A 16,191-nucleotide genomic window follows, 5' to 3' on the forward strand; every position below is an offset into this window, starting at 1 on the left:
ACACACACACACACACACACACACACACACACACACACACACACACACACACACACACACACACACACACACACACACACACACACACACAAAAAGGCTTATATAGTTATATAGAACATTTGCTGATATGAAAGAATTCAGTCCATCCACATTAAAGTAATTGGGTAACTTTTCTGCCACCTGCAGCTGACCTGCAGAAGCTAGAAATAGGACAACATTATGAATACCATTGAGTACTCTAAGTATTAAGATGTTTTATGAATTAGATAGGTGCAGTACCACTTCCAGTTAAGAGTTGACAACATGGAAAAAAAAAAGATTTTAAGAAACTGGTTCAAAGATTCATATCAACTGCTTAGATATAAGATTAAAATTGTAGTCTCCGGGCATCAGGTGCATATATTTGCATGATAAGAGAAATACTAAGCATTCTCAAGAGGTATCTCTTTCTTCCGCTGCAGAACCAAGGTGATGGTCAAAACTACTGTCTCAAAAGAAAAATCAGACTAAGAAAAGAGAGAATGAGACTTAGGATTTTTAAATATTTGGAAAGTTATTTTTTGCCTTGTTTCTGGGGGGCTTGTTTTGTCGTGAATGAAATCCAGCTTTCCCCAAATCTTGCAACTGTAATGATTCCAACTGACCCCTCCAATCAATTTTACACGATATTAGCCAAAACAGGGCATGTATCTTTCAGGTCAAAAGTAAATGCCAACCTGTTCATGTTCTGTCCTTCAGTATGACAGGCAGTATAAAATATTGAGAAGAGTTAAAATCTTGTGCAGCCGTGAGTGTAGGCTTTTATTTTTTTCAATGATTTCTACTGTGGTTGCTCAGCTTATAATTAATTTAGTTTCTTTTAAGTAACTTATTCCTTTATAAAAAGTATAAAATTTGACTTCAATGAAAAACAGAATTCACTATATGCTTAGATAAGTTTATTTATAATTCTACTTTCCTGAATAATTTAACTGGTAGATTCATGAGTGCTCCCTTGTACCAAGAATGCAGGAGCCTAGAAGGCTCTCCACCATGGTACAGAACCATCATGTATCTTTGTTCATTTTGCAAAAAGCAAAAATAAAAAACAAACAAACAAAAAGATCCACCAAAATTAACTGAAGTGTGATGTCTTTGTATTTTTGTTTGAGAAAGAACCAGGCTGACTACAGTTAGAGTATAAAAAAATGTTGACTTCCCTGGTGGTCCAGTGGTAAAGAATCTGCCTTCCAATGCAGGGGACGCAGGTTCAATACCTGGTCAGGGAACTAAGGTCCCACATGCTGCAGGGCACCTAAGCCCTCGCGCCACAACTACTGAGTTCGTGTGCCACAACTAGAGAGAAACCCGAGCACTGCAACAAAGATCCCACATGCCACAACTCAGACCTGATGCAGCCAAGAAAATAAATAAAAATAAATTAAAAAAATGTTATTCTGTGACTACATTTATTAAGTCCCATATATTTTTTTAAGGTCTTTCCCCCTTGTTTCCAGGTTCACACAAGTTCCTAAACGCATTTCAGTATTTGTCACACCAGTGTTTGCTTCAATGAGGTTGACACTAAGCAGTTTCCTCACCCACCACTGTACAGATTATACAGACATTTTAACTATAAGAACATCATTTCACTTCTTTATAAGTGTTAAATAATACTCATCTCATTCTGACCCATTTCCCTTGACGAGACTGACAAGATAAAACAGCAGATCTTACTACTGCTCAAGAACATGCAGCAGCATCTGCTGTCATTGTAATTCCATGCTTTCTAGCTAATTCTCATCTTCAGCAACTTTCATGGCAAAGTCTATCATTATCCAATCCATGCTTCCAGAATCATTGAATGGAAACTGCAAGAGCAGATCAGGTTTAGTGAAGTGGAAAAAAGAGAGGCCAATTCACAAAATATGTCATAGAACCCAGTCACACCACACATTGTTCAAAAGAACTAGAGCATCTACAATCAATAGTAAATTAGGGAACTAGTGAAAAAAGTTAATGGAACAAATAACGTATCTATAGTTAAGGAATGTTTTTAATTTGGAAAATTATGGGAAATTAATAGACTCTCTTGATAAGTCAACTGTATAATGCATTTGTCTACAGCACTGTAGCTCCAAGGCCAGGGCTCGATGTAATATATGTGCCTATATGCCTAACTTTGATGATCTGATGATTATTATAGCCTTCTGAGATGTCAGACCATGGATTGAAAAGGCACAGCAGTAGTCAGTCTGGATAAATTTATAACGGCTTATCACAACTTGCAAGACATACTTAAGGTTTGGAGGAAAATAACCTCCTATTTTCACCACACACACAAACACACACACACACACTCACAAAATGATGTGAATTCCTGTAACTCTTCTCATGTCCCCATGCATTTGACAGAGATCAGTGACAAGACTCCTAGGACCAAGAGTAATTTCTGTGATTAGTTACTACATTTTTCAAAACTTAATTTGGGAGGGTGAAAATATCTTATTAGACCAAAAATTCTTCAATGAGTTTTCATGGCTAATGCTTTTTATTAAAGTGATATACCTCACACTGGCACTATATAACCGCTTTAGCTCTGGGATATTCTGATCTAAATTCAGCTTAGAAAATTGATTTTAAAGTATGTGGACCAAAAAGGTTGCCTACCATTTCAGTAAAGTACGAGAATGTTGTTGCCATCAAGCCATCAGCCACTGCAGCCACCCCTGATGGTGCACCCTGAGGGGAATTCAGGATGGAAAAAACAAGGATACTGGCCCTAGATAGTTAAGATGCGTATCAAAGGAATAATTTCAATGAGTCCAGACTCTTGCATCTTCCCATACATAGCAAAGCACGAAATTCACTAACTTGAGATGTCTGGGTTTTTTTGGGTGTGTGATTAGCAGTAATCTTTTGATGTTCCACTAGTTTTTTTTTTTCTTTTTTTTTCCCAGCAAAAACTCCTACATACCCTGGCTCCTCCCTTACCTCTTTGGGACACTTCCTCAGAGCTATCTGAGAGGCTGCCTCCCAGGCTATAGTCCTCAGTAAGGTCCTCGAACAAAACATAACTCTCAACTTTTAGATTGTGCGTTATTTTTTCCTGTTGACAAGTACTTGTTGGAACATCTTGGCCAAATTTTACAAGACCAGTAAAGTTATTCTTGTTTTAATCAATGTTGAGTATAGAAAGAATTACATTTATGAACTATATATTTCAGAACTAACAACATGTTACTGTTGCTTTCATTTTTTCTAGGATATATTATAAATGTAAATTATCATAAAATGTAACACAGGCGATACATATTTGTGAGTATGAAATACTTTTTTTCCATTATTTGTTGAATATAAAAGATGAACATTCATCAAAGACACCATTCAGGTTATCTGATGAGTAATTAACAGTCCACACTTAGAAACTTGAAGTTCCAGGGGGACAGACCACTTAGAATGCCTATAAAGGTTATCTTTAGCACTTGCATAGGCAGATTATACAACACATCACAAACCACTGAAGAGGAAATTCTTCAATAATTCACGGCATTGATCATGATAGAAAATTCTAGTACAGACTCTAAGGACCTTACCAACTCAGATACAGGCGCTTACACATTCATCCCAAACAAACATTTTGTTTGTTTTATCCTCCATAACAAACAAGCAAGCACCACACTTCATTTTTATTAACTGTTCATATATTTAAATAGTGTTAGTAAGTTCCATCTTAGTCTAATCTTTTTTTTTTCTACTTATAAAGGTTATAAATGAAGAACTTCTATTTCCTGAAGAGAGATTTAAAAACACAATCTCATATGCTCATACCGTTTCTACACTGGTCACAGTACCTCTAAAAAAATCACTGGAGTCTCTTTAAAGTAAGCTGTCTTTTCTGTCATTAGAGACTGTTAAGCTTTTCAGAGGTAATTCTCTATTCTTCAGCAGTATCTTTACATTTTTGTTCACCGTAACTCTATACAATGTAATAGTATACAATTTTTTTTTTAATTAGAATACTATAATTCTCAGTAAACTAGGCTAAGTAGAGAGTAAAAATACTCTGTACTCAAAATAGACACCACCACAGCAAGTTATTTTCCCCAATTGAAAACATTCTCTAGCTCAAATGGAAAACAAATGACATTCTGGAGCAGAATTTCTTTATTTTCTTTCTTTTAAAATTTGAAAACACATAGTGATGATGGGTTTTTGTCTATTACTCAAACTTTCCCTAAAATCCCAAATTCTCTCCTTAACGTTTGCCATCTGTGTTTTGCTGGATAGACATAGTGTAAATCACCACATGTAGTGATGTTAATGAAGAAACCAATAATCCTGTAATGAATTACTTCAAAAACAAACAAATAATAGGTCTTTCACACTTAAGCTGTTAACTTCTGTCAAGATGGTTAGTTTCCCTCTGAGGAAACACTGAACCGGCTAAATCACAGTCTCCAAGAAGGACATTTTATTTTATGGTTCTTGAGATAGTTTGCTTGAGAATTTGGCATAGATACACTCCTTTTAAAATATGTATTTTACTTTTGTCGAAAACAATCAGTCTACATCCTTCTCTTTTATTCTCATCAGGGATCATCAAGACACACTCAAAATAAGACAATTTTTCAAAACACGTGAAAACATCCAGGGATAAAAGGATCAGTTTAAATGAGGAAAGACTGAGTCATTACTTAAAATGTTATATTTAATTAAAAACAAAATATGTCTCTAAACTCAAAAATTTTAAGAGTTCAAACAAAATTAACTTAATGCAAAAACCTCATAATTAATTTATTAACTTATTAAGTGCCTACTACATGATATCATGGAAGCAAAAAAACAGTGAATTAAAATAATCTAATTGTTTAAAATTCATGACAAATTAAAATAATACTGTTACCTTAATAAAAGCTTTTTAAAAATATTGGCTTTGGTTTTAAACCAAATATGAATTTATTTTCTGTATTTGGGCAGCTTCTTTGTCTGCTTATGTAAGTAGATTGGCTGCATTCTATATTGTGGGTCTTAACGTTTACAGATGTTTACCCACTTATCAAAATAAATGGCTTAGAAAATAGAAACACTGACGCTACAATAAAAATCACAGGTTCCTTTAGATTTATGGACTCTTTTAGTAGTGAACCTCTGTGCTTATATCATGTCCTCATAGGAAAGAATGGCCAGAATTAATATAATTAATTTTGCTGACTATCATGGGCCAGGCATTTAACAAATATTATCTCTAGTTAACACGACTACGTTTTGTTATTGTTATTATTGTTAGGTTTGAACCATACGAAATTTTTACTTCTGAAGGTAAAAAATGGTTAAGTATTGAGACATCATTATCTCCACTGTACACAATATGACTCAGAGAGGTTTACATGGGCAGCTGGATTGCTTACCTCATAAAGGGCTGGGCTGTAATTCAAACCTACTATCTTTGACACAAAAACACATCCTCCATCCAAACAGGAAAGAGGATCCTGTGACTTACTTTTGAAATTTTCATTTTCTGTATTTTTAGTTTCTAAATTATGGGGTGGGGGCAGGGAACATGTGGACAAAAACCTATGGAGATAAAAAGTTGAGATGTGATCATAACTTTTAGAGAATTCGAGTCTTTTTAGTGACTATTAGGACATGGCATGGTTGATTTCTATCTTATTTCCTTCCTCCATCAATTAAATACTTATTATTTCTACTCTTGCCAAACACTGGTCTAGATACTGTGGATATAAATGTGGACAAACCAGTCAAAAATCTCTGCCCTGAAGAAATTTATATCCTAGTAGGGGGAGAGAGACCGTAAGCAAATAAGTAAAATACATATTCCAGCTAATGATAAATACTAGGAGAAAAGGAAAGCAGAGAAGGAGAATGGGAGCACTGGATTTGGAGGGAAACAATTTAAAACACGGTCATCAAGGAAGATCTGAGAGGGTAACATTTGATCAGAGACTAAAAAAGAGAAGAGGCAGCAAGCACATGGAATCTGTATCAGGACATATTAGGCAGGGAATGGCAAGTGTAAAGGCCCCGAGGCAGCAACCAGCTTGATACATATCAGGATAGTGTTCCTGAGACATCTAATAGCAGATGAAGTCAGATAGTAAAGGGAGGTATAGCTGGAGGAAGTCCTGATCACTGAGGGCCTTATAATCCATTCTAATGACGTTGGCAGCCAATGGAAACAAGACATAATCTGATATATTTTAAAAGCATTACTCTGACTACTGTGTTGTGAATAGACCATAAACAGGTAATACCAAAGCAGGTAGACTGGCTAAGAAGTCATGTCAATAATGTAGGCAAACGATGCTTTTGTGGACCAGGGTGATGGAAATGGAGTTAGTTAGCAGTAGTCAATTAAAAAAAAAATTGAGTGTACTTTGAGGGGAGAACCCGCAGGACTTGCTGATAGACTGGGTATATAAGGAAAACTGAGGAGACAAGAAAAAAGCAATACCTATAACTAAATCTGTCTTTTTGTACCAAATATGATGCTACTTTTCATATGATGGACTGGCACATTTTGCTGAACAGCACTGACCAAGGGAAAAATGTTACACTACTACATACCTAAAGAAACAAAGAAAAGATAGACTACCTAATTCACTAAGTGTTAAGGATAAACATTCATGTACCTTGGAAGAAACTTTCTTTAACACAGAATAAAATTTTAATGCAAAAACAGCCATTCATTGGGGAAATGGACCAGCAGATATAATTTCATTAAAGAATGTACTACATGACTGAGAACTCCTTGAGGGAAAAGGTAAGCTTTCTTGGCCTCAGCCTAGTCTATCATATCTAGTACATAGTAGGTGTTCAATGATCTTTTTAAAAAAACTAATTGAATCCAAATTTTTCAAATAGAGGTCTCTTTGTTAGGAATTACATGTGTTACATGCATCTGAAATTTTCTGTACTTGCTCACAAATGACTATTTGTAGCTATGTCCTTATGTTTGTTTTTCAATGACTATATTATTCTTGTTTTAGAATTATCTGGATACAAGCCAGAAACAAAGAAGGTACATTATCATGCAGAATCATCTTTATCTTTTCTAGACTTACTCATGAGGGCAAGAAGTGTGGCTAGCGCCTCCGCAGCGCACCTTACACTGCAGGTGCCCACGGAACATTTGTTGCGCTAAATTGAATAATGAAAATACTGTTCCAAATGCAAATAAATAAAAACCCTTTACTTCTAGACAGTCTGTTCTATAAAGCGCCTTCATTCAGTAATGCTTTTTTTGCTTCTCCCTGTAATATCTTAGTTCTCCATTTAACATATTGGTCTGAAATTGAATGACTTATAATCTGGTAGAATGAATTAAAAAATGCACAGGACTAAGATTTATTTCTTTGACTACTTCAGACCTAGTTTCTCCTGAGAAAATCAAAGGAATTATACTGCAGAAATCCATACCAGAAAAAAAAAATAAGGCCATTTCACTGACAAGAAGAATCACTAAAGGATACAAACATATAATTTCACATAATTTCTAGATATGTTTAATTTGTAGAAAATAATACAGACTCAGCAAAGGACATAGCATTTCACTAAAGTAATTATTTATTCTAATAAATAATTTCAGAATTATAAAGTTCATAGTTAATAAAAACAAATAATTATGATTTAACTTCTGCATAGAAATTCATGAGGTTAAACAGTAATTTTAGATATTAAGTAATTTTATATAGTAGATACTTTAAAAACATGGAATACAACCCCATAATAATTCTTACTGGAATGTAAAGTACTAATTTTACAGTCCATTAGTACTATAATAACTTGGATACACAGGTTAGCAGATAATTTTTTCCCATTGTAATAACATTCCCTAAAACTGCAGTGATTTATTCCTATGAGTCCAGCGATTTAATTCAACTTTGAATTAACTATCTTTCTATAGTTATTCTGAATAGTTTATATTATTAACATATATTACTTTACTATATATTATTGTACAATGTATAATTTCACATACTTTAAACATATGAGACCTTATAACAATCATTTAATAGTACTGCATTAAAGTGGGGTAGGAAAAAAAACTTGCAACTCTGTAGTATTGATTTCGTCATCTAAATTCTGTAACCTGGGGAAACCTGAGCCACAGAGGTTATGCAACTTGCTTAAAGCAAGTTGGGTAAAAGCTGGACCTAGAAACAGTGTAGACTCTAGATTCCAATCAGATCCTTGCTAATATTTTTTTACATCAGTTAAAAAAAGTAATAAAGTTATAATCCAAAAAGATAAAAGGAGACATAGAGTAATAAAATATTCTAAAACTTGCACATGTTAAATTTAGCAGCTTATTAAATTTTTATCAGGTAATGGGAAAAATAGATGCGTGAAAAGAACAAAGTTTTAACACTCAATATATGCAATTATATTATAACTTAAATTAGATCTTGTTGACCATAAAATTTTTGATTATACAAATTAGGAGTCTGACTACCTCCTATATTAACTGCTATATAAAGTAATATCTATGAATAGTAAACGATAGATTTTTAAACTCTGAATTTTTAAAATAAATTCAAAGTTGAAAATCTGGTAGCTTAATCAAGATTTGGAAACTGATGGAAAGAATCTTATAACATATATGCTTTTAGAATTTATGCAGTATTTAATAAAATAATGCTACATTATTTCCCTGTGGAGTTTTCTAAAAGAGCATATGATTTTTTTGCAAATTTGCTAAAAAAGCCATTTATAAAAACTTTGAACTGAGAAAGGGTATTACTACAGAATGAGCCTATGCTTTTCTAATGATAAAATGAGTAGCTACATGTTTTTGTTGGTTGGTTTCATTTGTTTTGTTTTGATTTCAGACTTTGTTTTAACCTGGGGTTGGCAAGAGTTCCTGACCCCATATTTTGTCAGCAGGGCTAAACAAGCCTGAGGCTATCACTGACAAATTTAAGATTCAAATCTCACAGAAGGCAAAGAGTAAAGAGAAAAACAGAGTGCGGAGGGTAAAATAAAGGAATGTGAAAAAAAAAAAAAGAGAAAATGAAGTAATTTTACATCGGTGGTAGAATGGAATGAATTCTGCATCAGTCCTATAAGTTATTGATCTTGATCTAAAAGTTAAAAGATCAACAGGTAGACACACACACATGCAGACAAGAATTTTCCTAAATAAACCTTTTTAAAAATCAAAGTTTGGATTAGAAACCTAAAAAAAGTTACTGTACACTGCACTACAGGTCTTCTAAGACACTTTCAATCTAATGGAATGACATAATCATCAAAAATCCTTAAATAAAATATCCAGGAGTTTCTTAATTTGCAGACTCTCTTTTTTTTTTTTTTTTATAACTGTTTTACAATAGTGTGTTAGTTTCTCCTTTACAACAAAGTGAATCAGTTATACATATACATATGTTCCCATATCTCTTCCTTCTTGCGTCTCCCTCCCTCCCACCCTCCCTATCCCACCCCTCTCATGGTCACAAAGCACAGAGGTGATCTCCCTGTGCTATGCGGCAGCTTCCCACTAGCTATCTAATTTACATTTGGTAGTGCATATATGTCCCTGCCACTCTCTCACTTCATCACAGCTTACCCTTCCCCCTCCCCATGTCCTCAAGTCCATGCTCTAGTAGGTCTGTGTTTTATTCCCATCCTACCACTAATCTCTTCATGACATTTTTTTTCTTAGATTACATATATATGTGTTAGCATACGGTATTTGTTTTTCTCCTTCTGACTTACTTCACTCTGTATGACAGACTCCAGGTCTATCCACCTCATTACAAATAACTCAGTTTCATTTCTTTTTATGGCTGAGTAATATTCCATTGTATATATGTGCCACATCTTCTTTATCCATTCATCTGTCGATGGACGCTTAGGTTGCTTCCATGTCCTGGCTATCGTAAATAGAGCTGCAGTGAACATTTTGGTACATGACTCTTTTTGAATGATGGTTTTCTCAGGGTATATGCCCAGTAGTGGGATTTGCAGACTCTCTTGAAGTAAGAAATGCATGCAAGGCAAGTGCTGAGTTACAGATTGCTTAAGGTGGGAAGGAGACTGGCATCAAGTGGTCCTCTGCCCCAGGGAAGCCTACACAGTAACGATGATGTGCACTAAACAGTCGAATTTGAGTATTTAGTCATCACACTGTCCACTACTGTCCAGATTTACAAAAGACACTACTGTCCACTACTGTGATCTGTGTCCAGATCACAAAAAGCTCACTAATCAAGTGATTCTGTAGATTAGCTGAGACCGTGACATCCAGGTGTCATCATATACCTGCCTCCAGTCAAGAGATACGGCTGTCAATACTTGTGTCCTTAAACCGGGCCTTATGCAAACATTCTACGCAGCTTCATTCCCATCAACTACTTGTCAGCAAAAGGAAAAAGAGTCTCAACAGGCATGAAGTCCCCTATGCATACAGCCAGTCTCACATTTCTGCAATACATTGCTGCTTGTGGTACAGAGCTCCACCGGCCTAGAGCTGTAAGAAAAATGAAAGGCAGCAAGAGATCCAAGCAGCTGCTGAATGCTGAGCTGAAGTGAGATGCCGGAAGCAGGATGAGTGACAGAGATCCCTTCAGGGCACACAGGAGCCCAATGTCCACAGGGGTTGCCCAGCTCCGGCATCCTGTGAAAGAGCAGTAGATGGACCAAACTGGTGAAGAAGTAGCTGACTCTGAGTATGGTGCTGGGCAGGCTAGGAGGTGGAGAGACATTGTGGCACACAGTGACAGGCCCTGCAAACCGTGGCTGTAGCCACAAACCAAAGGACAGTCTTCACATGTATACAGCGTCAAAAGGCCCACTTTAGGGACGCCCACGCCCACGGAGAGCAGTTCCGCCAGCACTGCCCTCTAGTCATGAAAGGCCACTAATGCCAGCTGTTTGACAACACCTGAAATTAATGAGTTACTAGACATATATTCAAAATGGAATGATTATTTCACTAACTTTGGACCTAAAAAAATCATATTTTGAAAACACCATAAATTCTAATAGAAAAACTTTTTTTTTTTAAAGTGTATAATGGCCTGTTATTATCACAGTGCTTCTGTGGTAGTAACTATGCTTCATTAAGATGCTTATTTGTTTTTAAACTATTAGTATCTCTCTGTTACACTGAATTTATTGATGTAGCGTTAGAGATAATATTTGGGTTGAGTACAGGACAAAATCAGGAAGCTTGCTCACAAGGTCAATACTAGGAAGTCAATACGTTGCCTCGGAGAAAGAAAACACAGGACCAGAAGCTTTTTTACCAAGCAGAGTTGTGAAACAACACCGAGTCCCTTAGGGTGACTGTGAGCTGGGGCAGAAAAACGTTGTGGTTATAACTCAATGCTGAAGGTTTTTAAGAAAAAGAAAATAAAAGGACGTTTAGATATGAAATACACTTACCTCGGGTCTCACTTTTTCAGTAAGTTTTCCTGATATTTATTGAATTAAATGTGAGAAATGGCTTAAATGATAGCACAAAAGATTCATATAAAGCACACAGAAGAATGTTTTGCCTGAGGTGTTGAAAGCTCTTGAATAAAACTAGTTCACAAAGAGAAGATGTGGAGCTCAGGCAAACAGTAGACATTTAGTAAACATTCCCTGAATGAATGAATGAAAACGCTGAGATAGCTTAGATACAAATCAAGAGTGACAGGGACTGGGGCCTCTCGAAAGCCAAAGGCCATTCTGAATGGAAACTGAAAAGCAGAGTTCAAGCAAAATGGGTCTTCCCCAAATCCCGGCTCTCTAGGGGCTCTAGGTTCCACTGAATGGAAAGGACCATTAATCTACTACAACTTCTGCTTTCTTCCTCCTCCGACAGCTGCTTGTCTTTCTACCTTTTTCCTCCAGAAGAGGCCAGAAAAGGGTACCCTGTTGTTGGTTCACCTCATTTCTTCCTCCCGTTAGGTCACCATGATGTTTTAATTCCCCGCCCCCACGTTTCTTCACAGTGGAGGGGAGGTAGACCTGCCTCTGCCAGGTTGGTCCTCAGGGATGGGACGGAATTGTGCACCACACTGGCAGGGGAAGCATGCGATACGGTGTTCAAGGGGTCCATACACCACCACGAAATGATGCCAGTCGAGGCGCTGGTGTTAGGGGGACGACCAGCAGGAAGGAATGGAGCATGTGGCTGCACGGAGGCGTGCACTATGGGAATATGCCTTTAAGAGTATGTTAAACGTTGTGGTGTTTCACCCTGATAACAAGGTTGTATAGAGTTGGAAAGTGTGTGTGTCGAAGAAAGACATGCAATTTTGTGGATAGGATATAGTTTTGTAGTGAGGGTATGGTTTTGGTCAAGGGAGATAATTGACTGGTCTTTGTGAGTTCCTAGATGTTGGATATATGTGTAACTTTGGGTTCTAACAGAGCTGGACAATAAACACGTTCCCTACCAGGCTATTCAGAGCTATGGCAAACTCTGAGGTAAAGAGAAAAGAGTACAGCCATTCAAATGTATAAATATATGAGGGTCTTTCTGAAAGACAGTGCACTAATAAATGGAGAGATTCCCACACAAGCCTATCACCACCATAATAAATATATCAAAAACATTTATGACAGTTTTATGTACCACCTGTCTTACAGTAAGAATGATGGCCTGGGTGATCTTTCAAAGGATCTTCTAAGTCTTAAAGTTTTCTGATATCATTCAATATTAAAAAGGTTAACCACCAAAAGACTGTATGGGTCTTAAAAAGAACACGAATGAGGCCTAATAGATATATGACTCTGTGGCCACATCCACCCTAGGATAATAAAGCAGACACTTGAAAAATTTATTCATTGAGTTTAAGGAAAGGAACCAAGGCACTTTGGGCTCACTTATCAACCGGACATTTCTTTTGATCTCAATATTACGCTTAATTTCTCTAACATTTGGTGTGTGTAGACTCAGCCTAACTATAAAGACAAATACTGTCTCAATTTGGGAAATCCCAGAGGTGAGATGAAACCCATATTATTGTGATTTCAAGAGAAGAGCTGTTTTCTCAGAAGAACTGATATAATTTCATTTCACCAAATAAATATAAGCTATAAGGTGAGACTGTCAGGGACTCTGTTTATATATTGACATTTACACAGATTAATAGCAATCATCCTAAGCCAATATGTAGTATAGTGAAGAGTCCAATTCAGGTGAGAAAGACCACTTATTAAAACCCTGCTTGTAATGACCTAAGAATAAACATATTCCTCAGAGGATGACTTGCATACAGTGAGGTGTTGGTATTCTCCTAATTTTATTCAGTTATTTAAAGATTCAGTCTCACCAGTGAATAATGCACAGGTTATTTCTTCTTTTTGATTCCTGTTCAGGAGAAGAATGTTAAAAGTCATATAAACATTTTGTTTGGGTGAAAGAGCTAATAAATCCAAAATACTTGTAAAGATGATGCTTTCTGAATCATTGGGAAAGCTAAATGGGACATCTGCTTATTTGGTTAAAAAAAATCTCTTTATCTAATAAGACTGGCATCAGTGATTCATAAAATTACTTCAGTTCAAATTTTAGCTCAGAGGCAAGAGGGAGATGAATAGATCTACTAGGGCTTCCCTGGTGGCGCAGTGGTTGGGAATCCGCCTGCCAATGCAGGGGACACGGGTTCAAGCCCTGGTCCGGGAAGATCCCACATGCCGCGGAGCAGCTAGGCCCGTGCGCCACAACTACTGAGCCTGCACTCCAGGGCTCGCGAGCCACAACTACTGAGCCCACGTGCCACAACTACTGAAGCCCTCACGCCTAGAGCCCGTGCTCCACAACAGGAGAAGCCACCGCAATGAGAAGCCTGCGCACCGCAACATAGAGTAGCCCCTGCTCGCCGCAACTAGAGAAAAGCCCACATACAGCAACGAAGACCCAACACAGCCAAAAATAAAATAAATTAAAAAAAGATCTACTAAATAAAATCCTCGACACAGCTATCTACCTTTCCACTGTAAATAATGACTGACTACCTCTAGCAAAGTTAGGTCAGTGCGCTAGTAATCTAAATAGAGACTACGTTTTAAGTGTCAGCTGTTCTGTACGACCAAAGAGGAAGAAGTCAGCAGAGGTGACTAGCAACTTGTGGTCTATAGTCATTTTTATTTCTTAAATAGCCTATATGTCTCCTTGACCTGAGAATTTCCAGGTTCTTCATTCTATAACATGAATACAATTTTTCAAAATTATATCTTACCAATGCTATCTACAGAATTAAAGCCTATGGGGATACTATTAGGTAACAATCTTTCCAGATAATGTTTAATTATCTGATGGATCATTTCTCTGAATTTGTTTTATACTTCTTTTCCTTTAATACCTCTGTTTTAAATATCCCTGTTTTTACCATTCTTTTTCTGGAATAGCTTCTAGAAAAGTGGCCTGTAGGAATTGTAGTTACGTATACTAAATTAAAAAAATAAGAATACAAACCTGCATAAACAACTGCAGCAATATTAACACTTCTGAAACAGCCCTGAGTGAGAGAGGGGCATGGACATATATACACTACCAAATGTAAAATAGATAGCTAGTGGGAAGCAGCCACATAGCACAGGGAGATCAGCTCAGGGAGATCAGCTCGGTGCTTTGTGACCACCTAGAGGGGTCGGATAGGGAGGGCGGGAGCGAGACACAAGAGGGAGGAGATATGGGGATACATGTATATGTATAGCTGATTCAATTTGTTATAAAGCAGAAACTAACACACCATTGTAAAGCAATTATACTCCAATAAAGATGTTAAAAAAAAAAGCAACAGCCCTGAGACCAAAAAGAAGAAAACTGATTGCAAATGTGTGTGTAGTATGTATGTGCAGAGGCACTGAGAAGATGTTGATAGAAATGCTGGCAATGACTCATATATGGAGCTAAGAGAACCTGCGCAAATGAACTGAATGGAGATCAAGAATATATTAGAAAAGTGCATGAAAATCTAGGTTTAAAAGGCTGCCAAATGCAGAATTTCATTGAAACCCAACTGAGACGAGTGAAAGTTTCAATAAATGGTTCTTCTCATGCTCTATTCTTGAATATAAGTTGTTTTCTAGACATACATATACATATTTTGTATTACCTTTTGACTGATATATTTAGAATTTGATATTATGATCCCAAACATTCATTACTAGTTTAAAATCACAACGTCCTTGAATATACCACATGTTGTCTATAGTTTAAAGACAGAGAAAAGAATATAATGTGAAGAAAAAATGGACAAGGTCAGTACATATAATTAAAATAACAATGTACTTATAAAAAGAAAATTATTTTTGTGTCTCAGAATAGGCCTAGTTCCTAAACTTATTAGTTATTTGAAACAAGTACTTTTCTTCTGATATATATGTAACTCTGAGTTGGGATTTTCTATTTCTGGTTTAATCATACCTTTCACATCTTCATCCTCAATTGTTGTATTTGAACTCTCAGTTGACTCCTGTTGAGAAGAAACCATATTTAAAGTTGCAAACAATGAATAGCTTGACTTTTCTTTTTCTTAAAAAATTGGCAAGTGATACACATATCATGCAAAATTCTTCAGCAGGCTGTGCGCATATGCCGACATGCAAATGTACAAATATGTTACATGGTTTTAACAGAAATAAAATGTCAAATGCTGCAAACATTTCAAAAAGGGAGTACTCTGGTTGCCTAATCCCCGAAGCACGATAAATCAAGGTGATTTGTAGAAGCAGTCAAAGTATGCAACTTATTTTAAGAGCTGTGTAAGGATGTGTTGTGTTACAGTGCCCCATAAGGTGTGCTTTCTCTAAGTATTTATGAGAAGTTGAATATACTAGCCTAATGAATTTGAACCTTAAAAAAACAACATTTTTTCATTCCCAATTAAATAGTAATTAGTCCCTTCTTTGTGTAAGGCACTATATCAAGCAGTAAATTTGTAGGCTATTTATCAGCCTGACTTCTTTGTAGAGAGAAAAAGCATTTCATTGAATCATTTGACGAAGAAGCTGAGATATGGTGAAAGTGCTTTCAAGAAGAATTTCCATGTTTGTGATCAGCACAATGGAATTATATGAATAATTTACTTTCAAGGAAATATCAGACTTTTTTCATTCATTTCTAAATTAGTAACTGGCTTTACTGATAAGAAACTTGCTCCCATAATGAAAAGACAAAGCTATTTCTCTGTAAAACTACATATGAAGTTGCAGATTAATAAGCACAGTTAAAAGGACACTGTAACTGCC

At 36.2% G+C, this 16,191-nt stretch overlaps 1 protein-coding gene across 33 annotated transcripts in view; it reads right to left on the reverse strand.

Moving 5' to 3' along the window:
• Window positions 1-16,191, reverse strand: part of CAMK2D (calcium/calmodulin dependent protein kinase II delta) — a 321,127-nt gene that overhangs the window by 20,454 nt on the left and 284,482 nt on the right. For all 33 annotated transcript variants that reach the window (XM_055086199.1, XM_028492203.2, XM_028492202.2 and 30 more), the window contains one exon: window positions 15,368-15,416. In XM_055086199.1, the coding sequence (XP_054942174.1) occupies window positions 15,368-15,416 (49 nt within the window). The remainder of the gene's footprint in view (window positions 1-15,367; window positions 15,417-16,191) is intronic.

The sequence above is a fragment of the Physeter macrocephalus genome, chromosome 7 (assembly GCF_002837175.3).
Source record: "Physeter macrocephalus isolate SW-GA chromosome 7, ASM283717v5, whole genome shotgun sequence".
Classification (NCBI taxonomy): Eukaryota; Metazoa; Chordata; class Mammalia; order Artiodactyla; family Physeteridae; genus Physeter; species Physeter macrocephalus.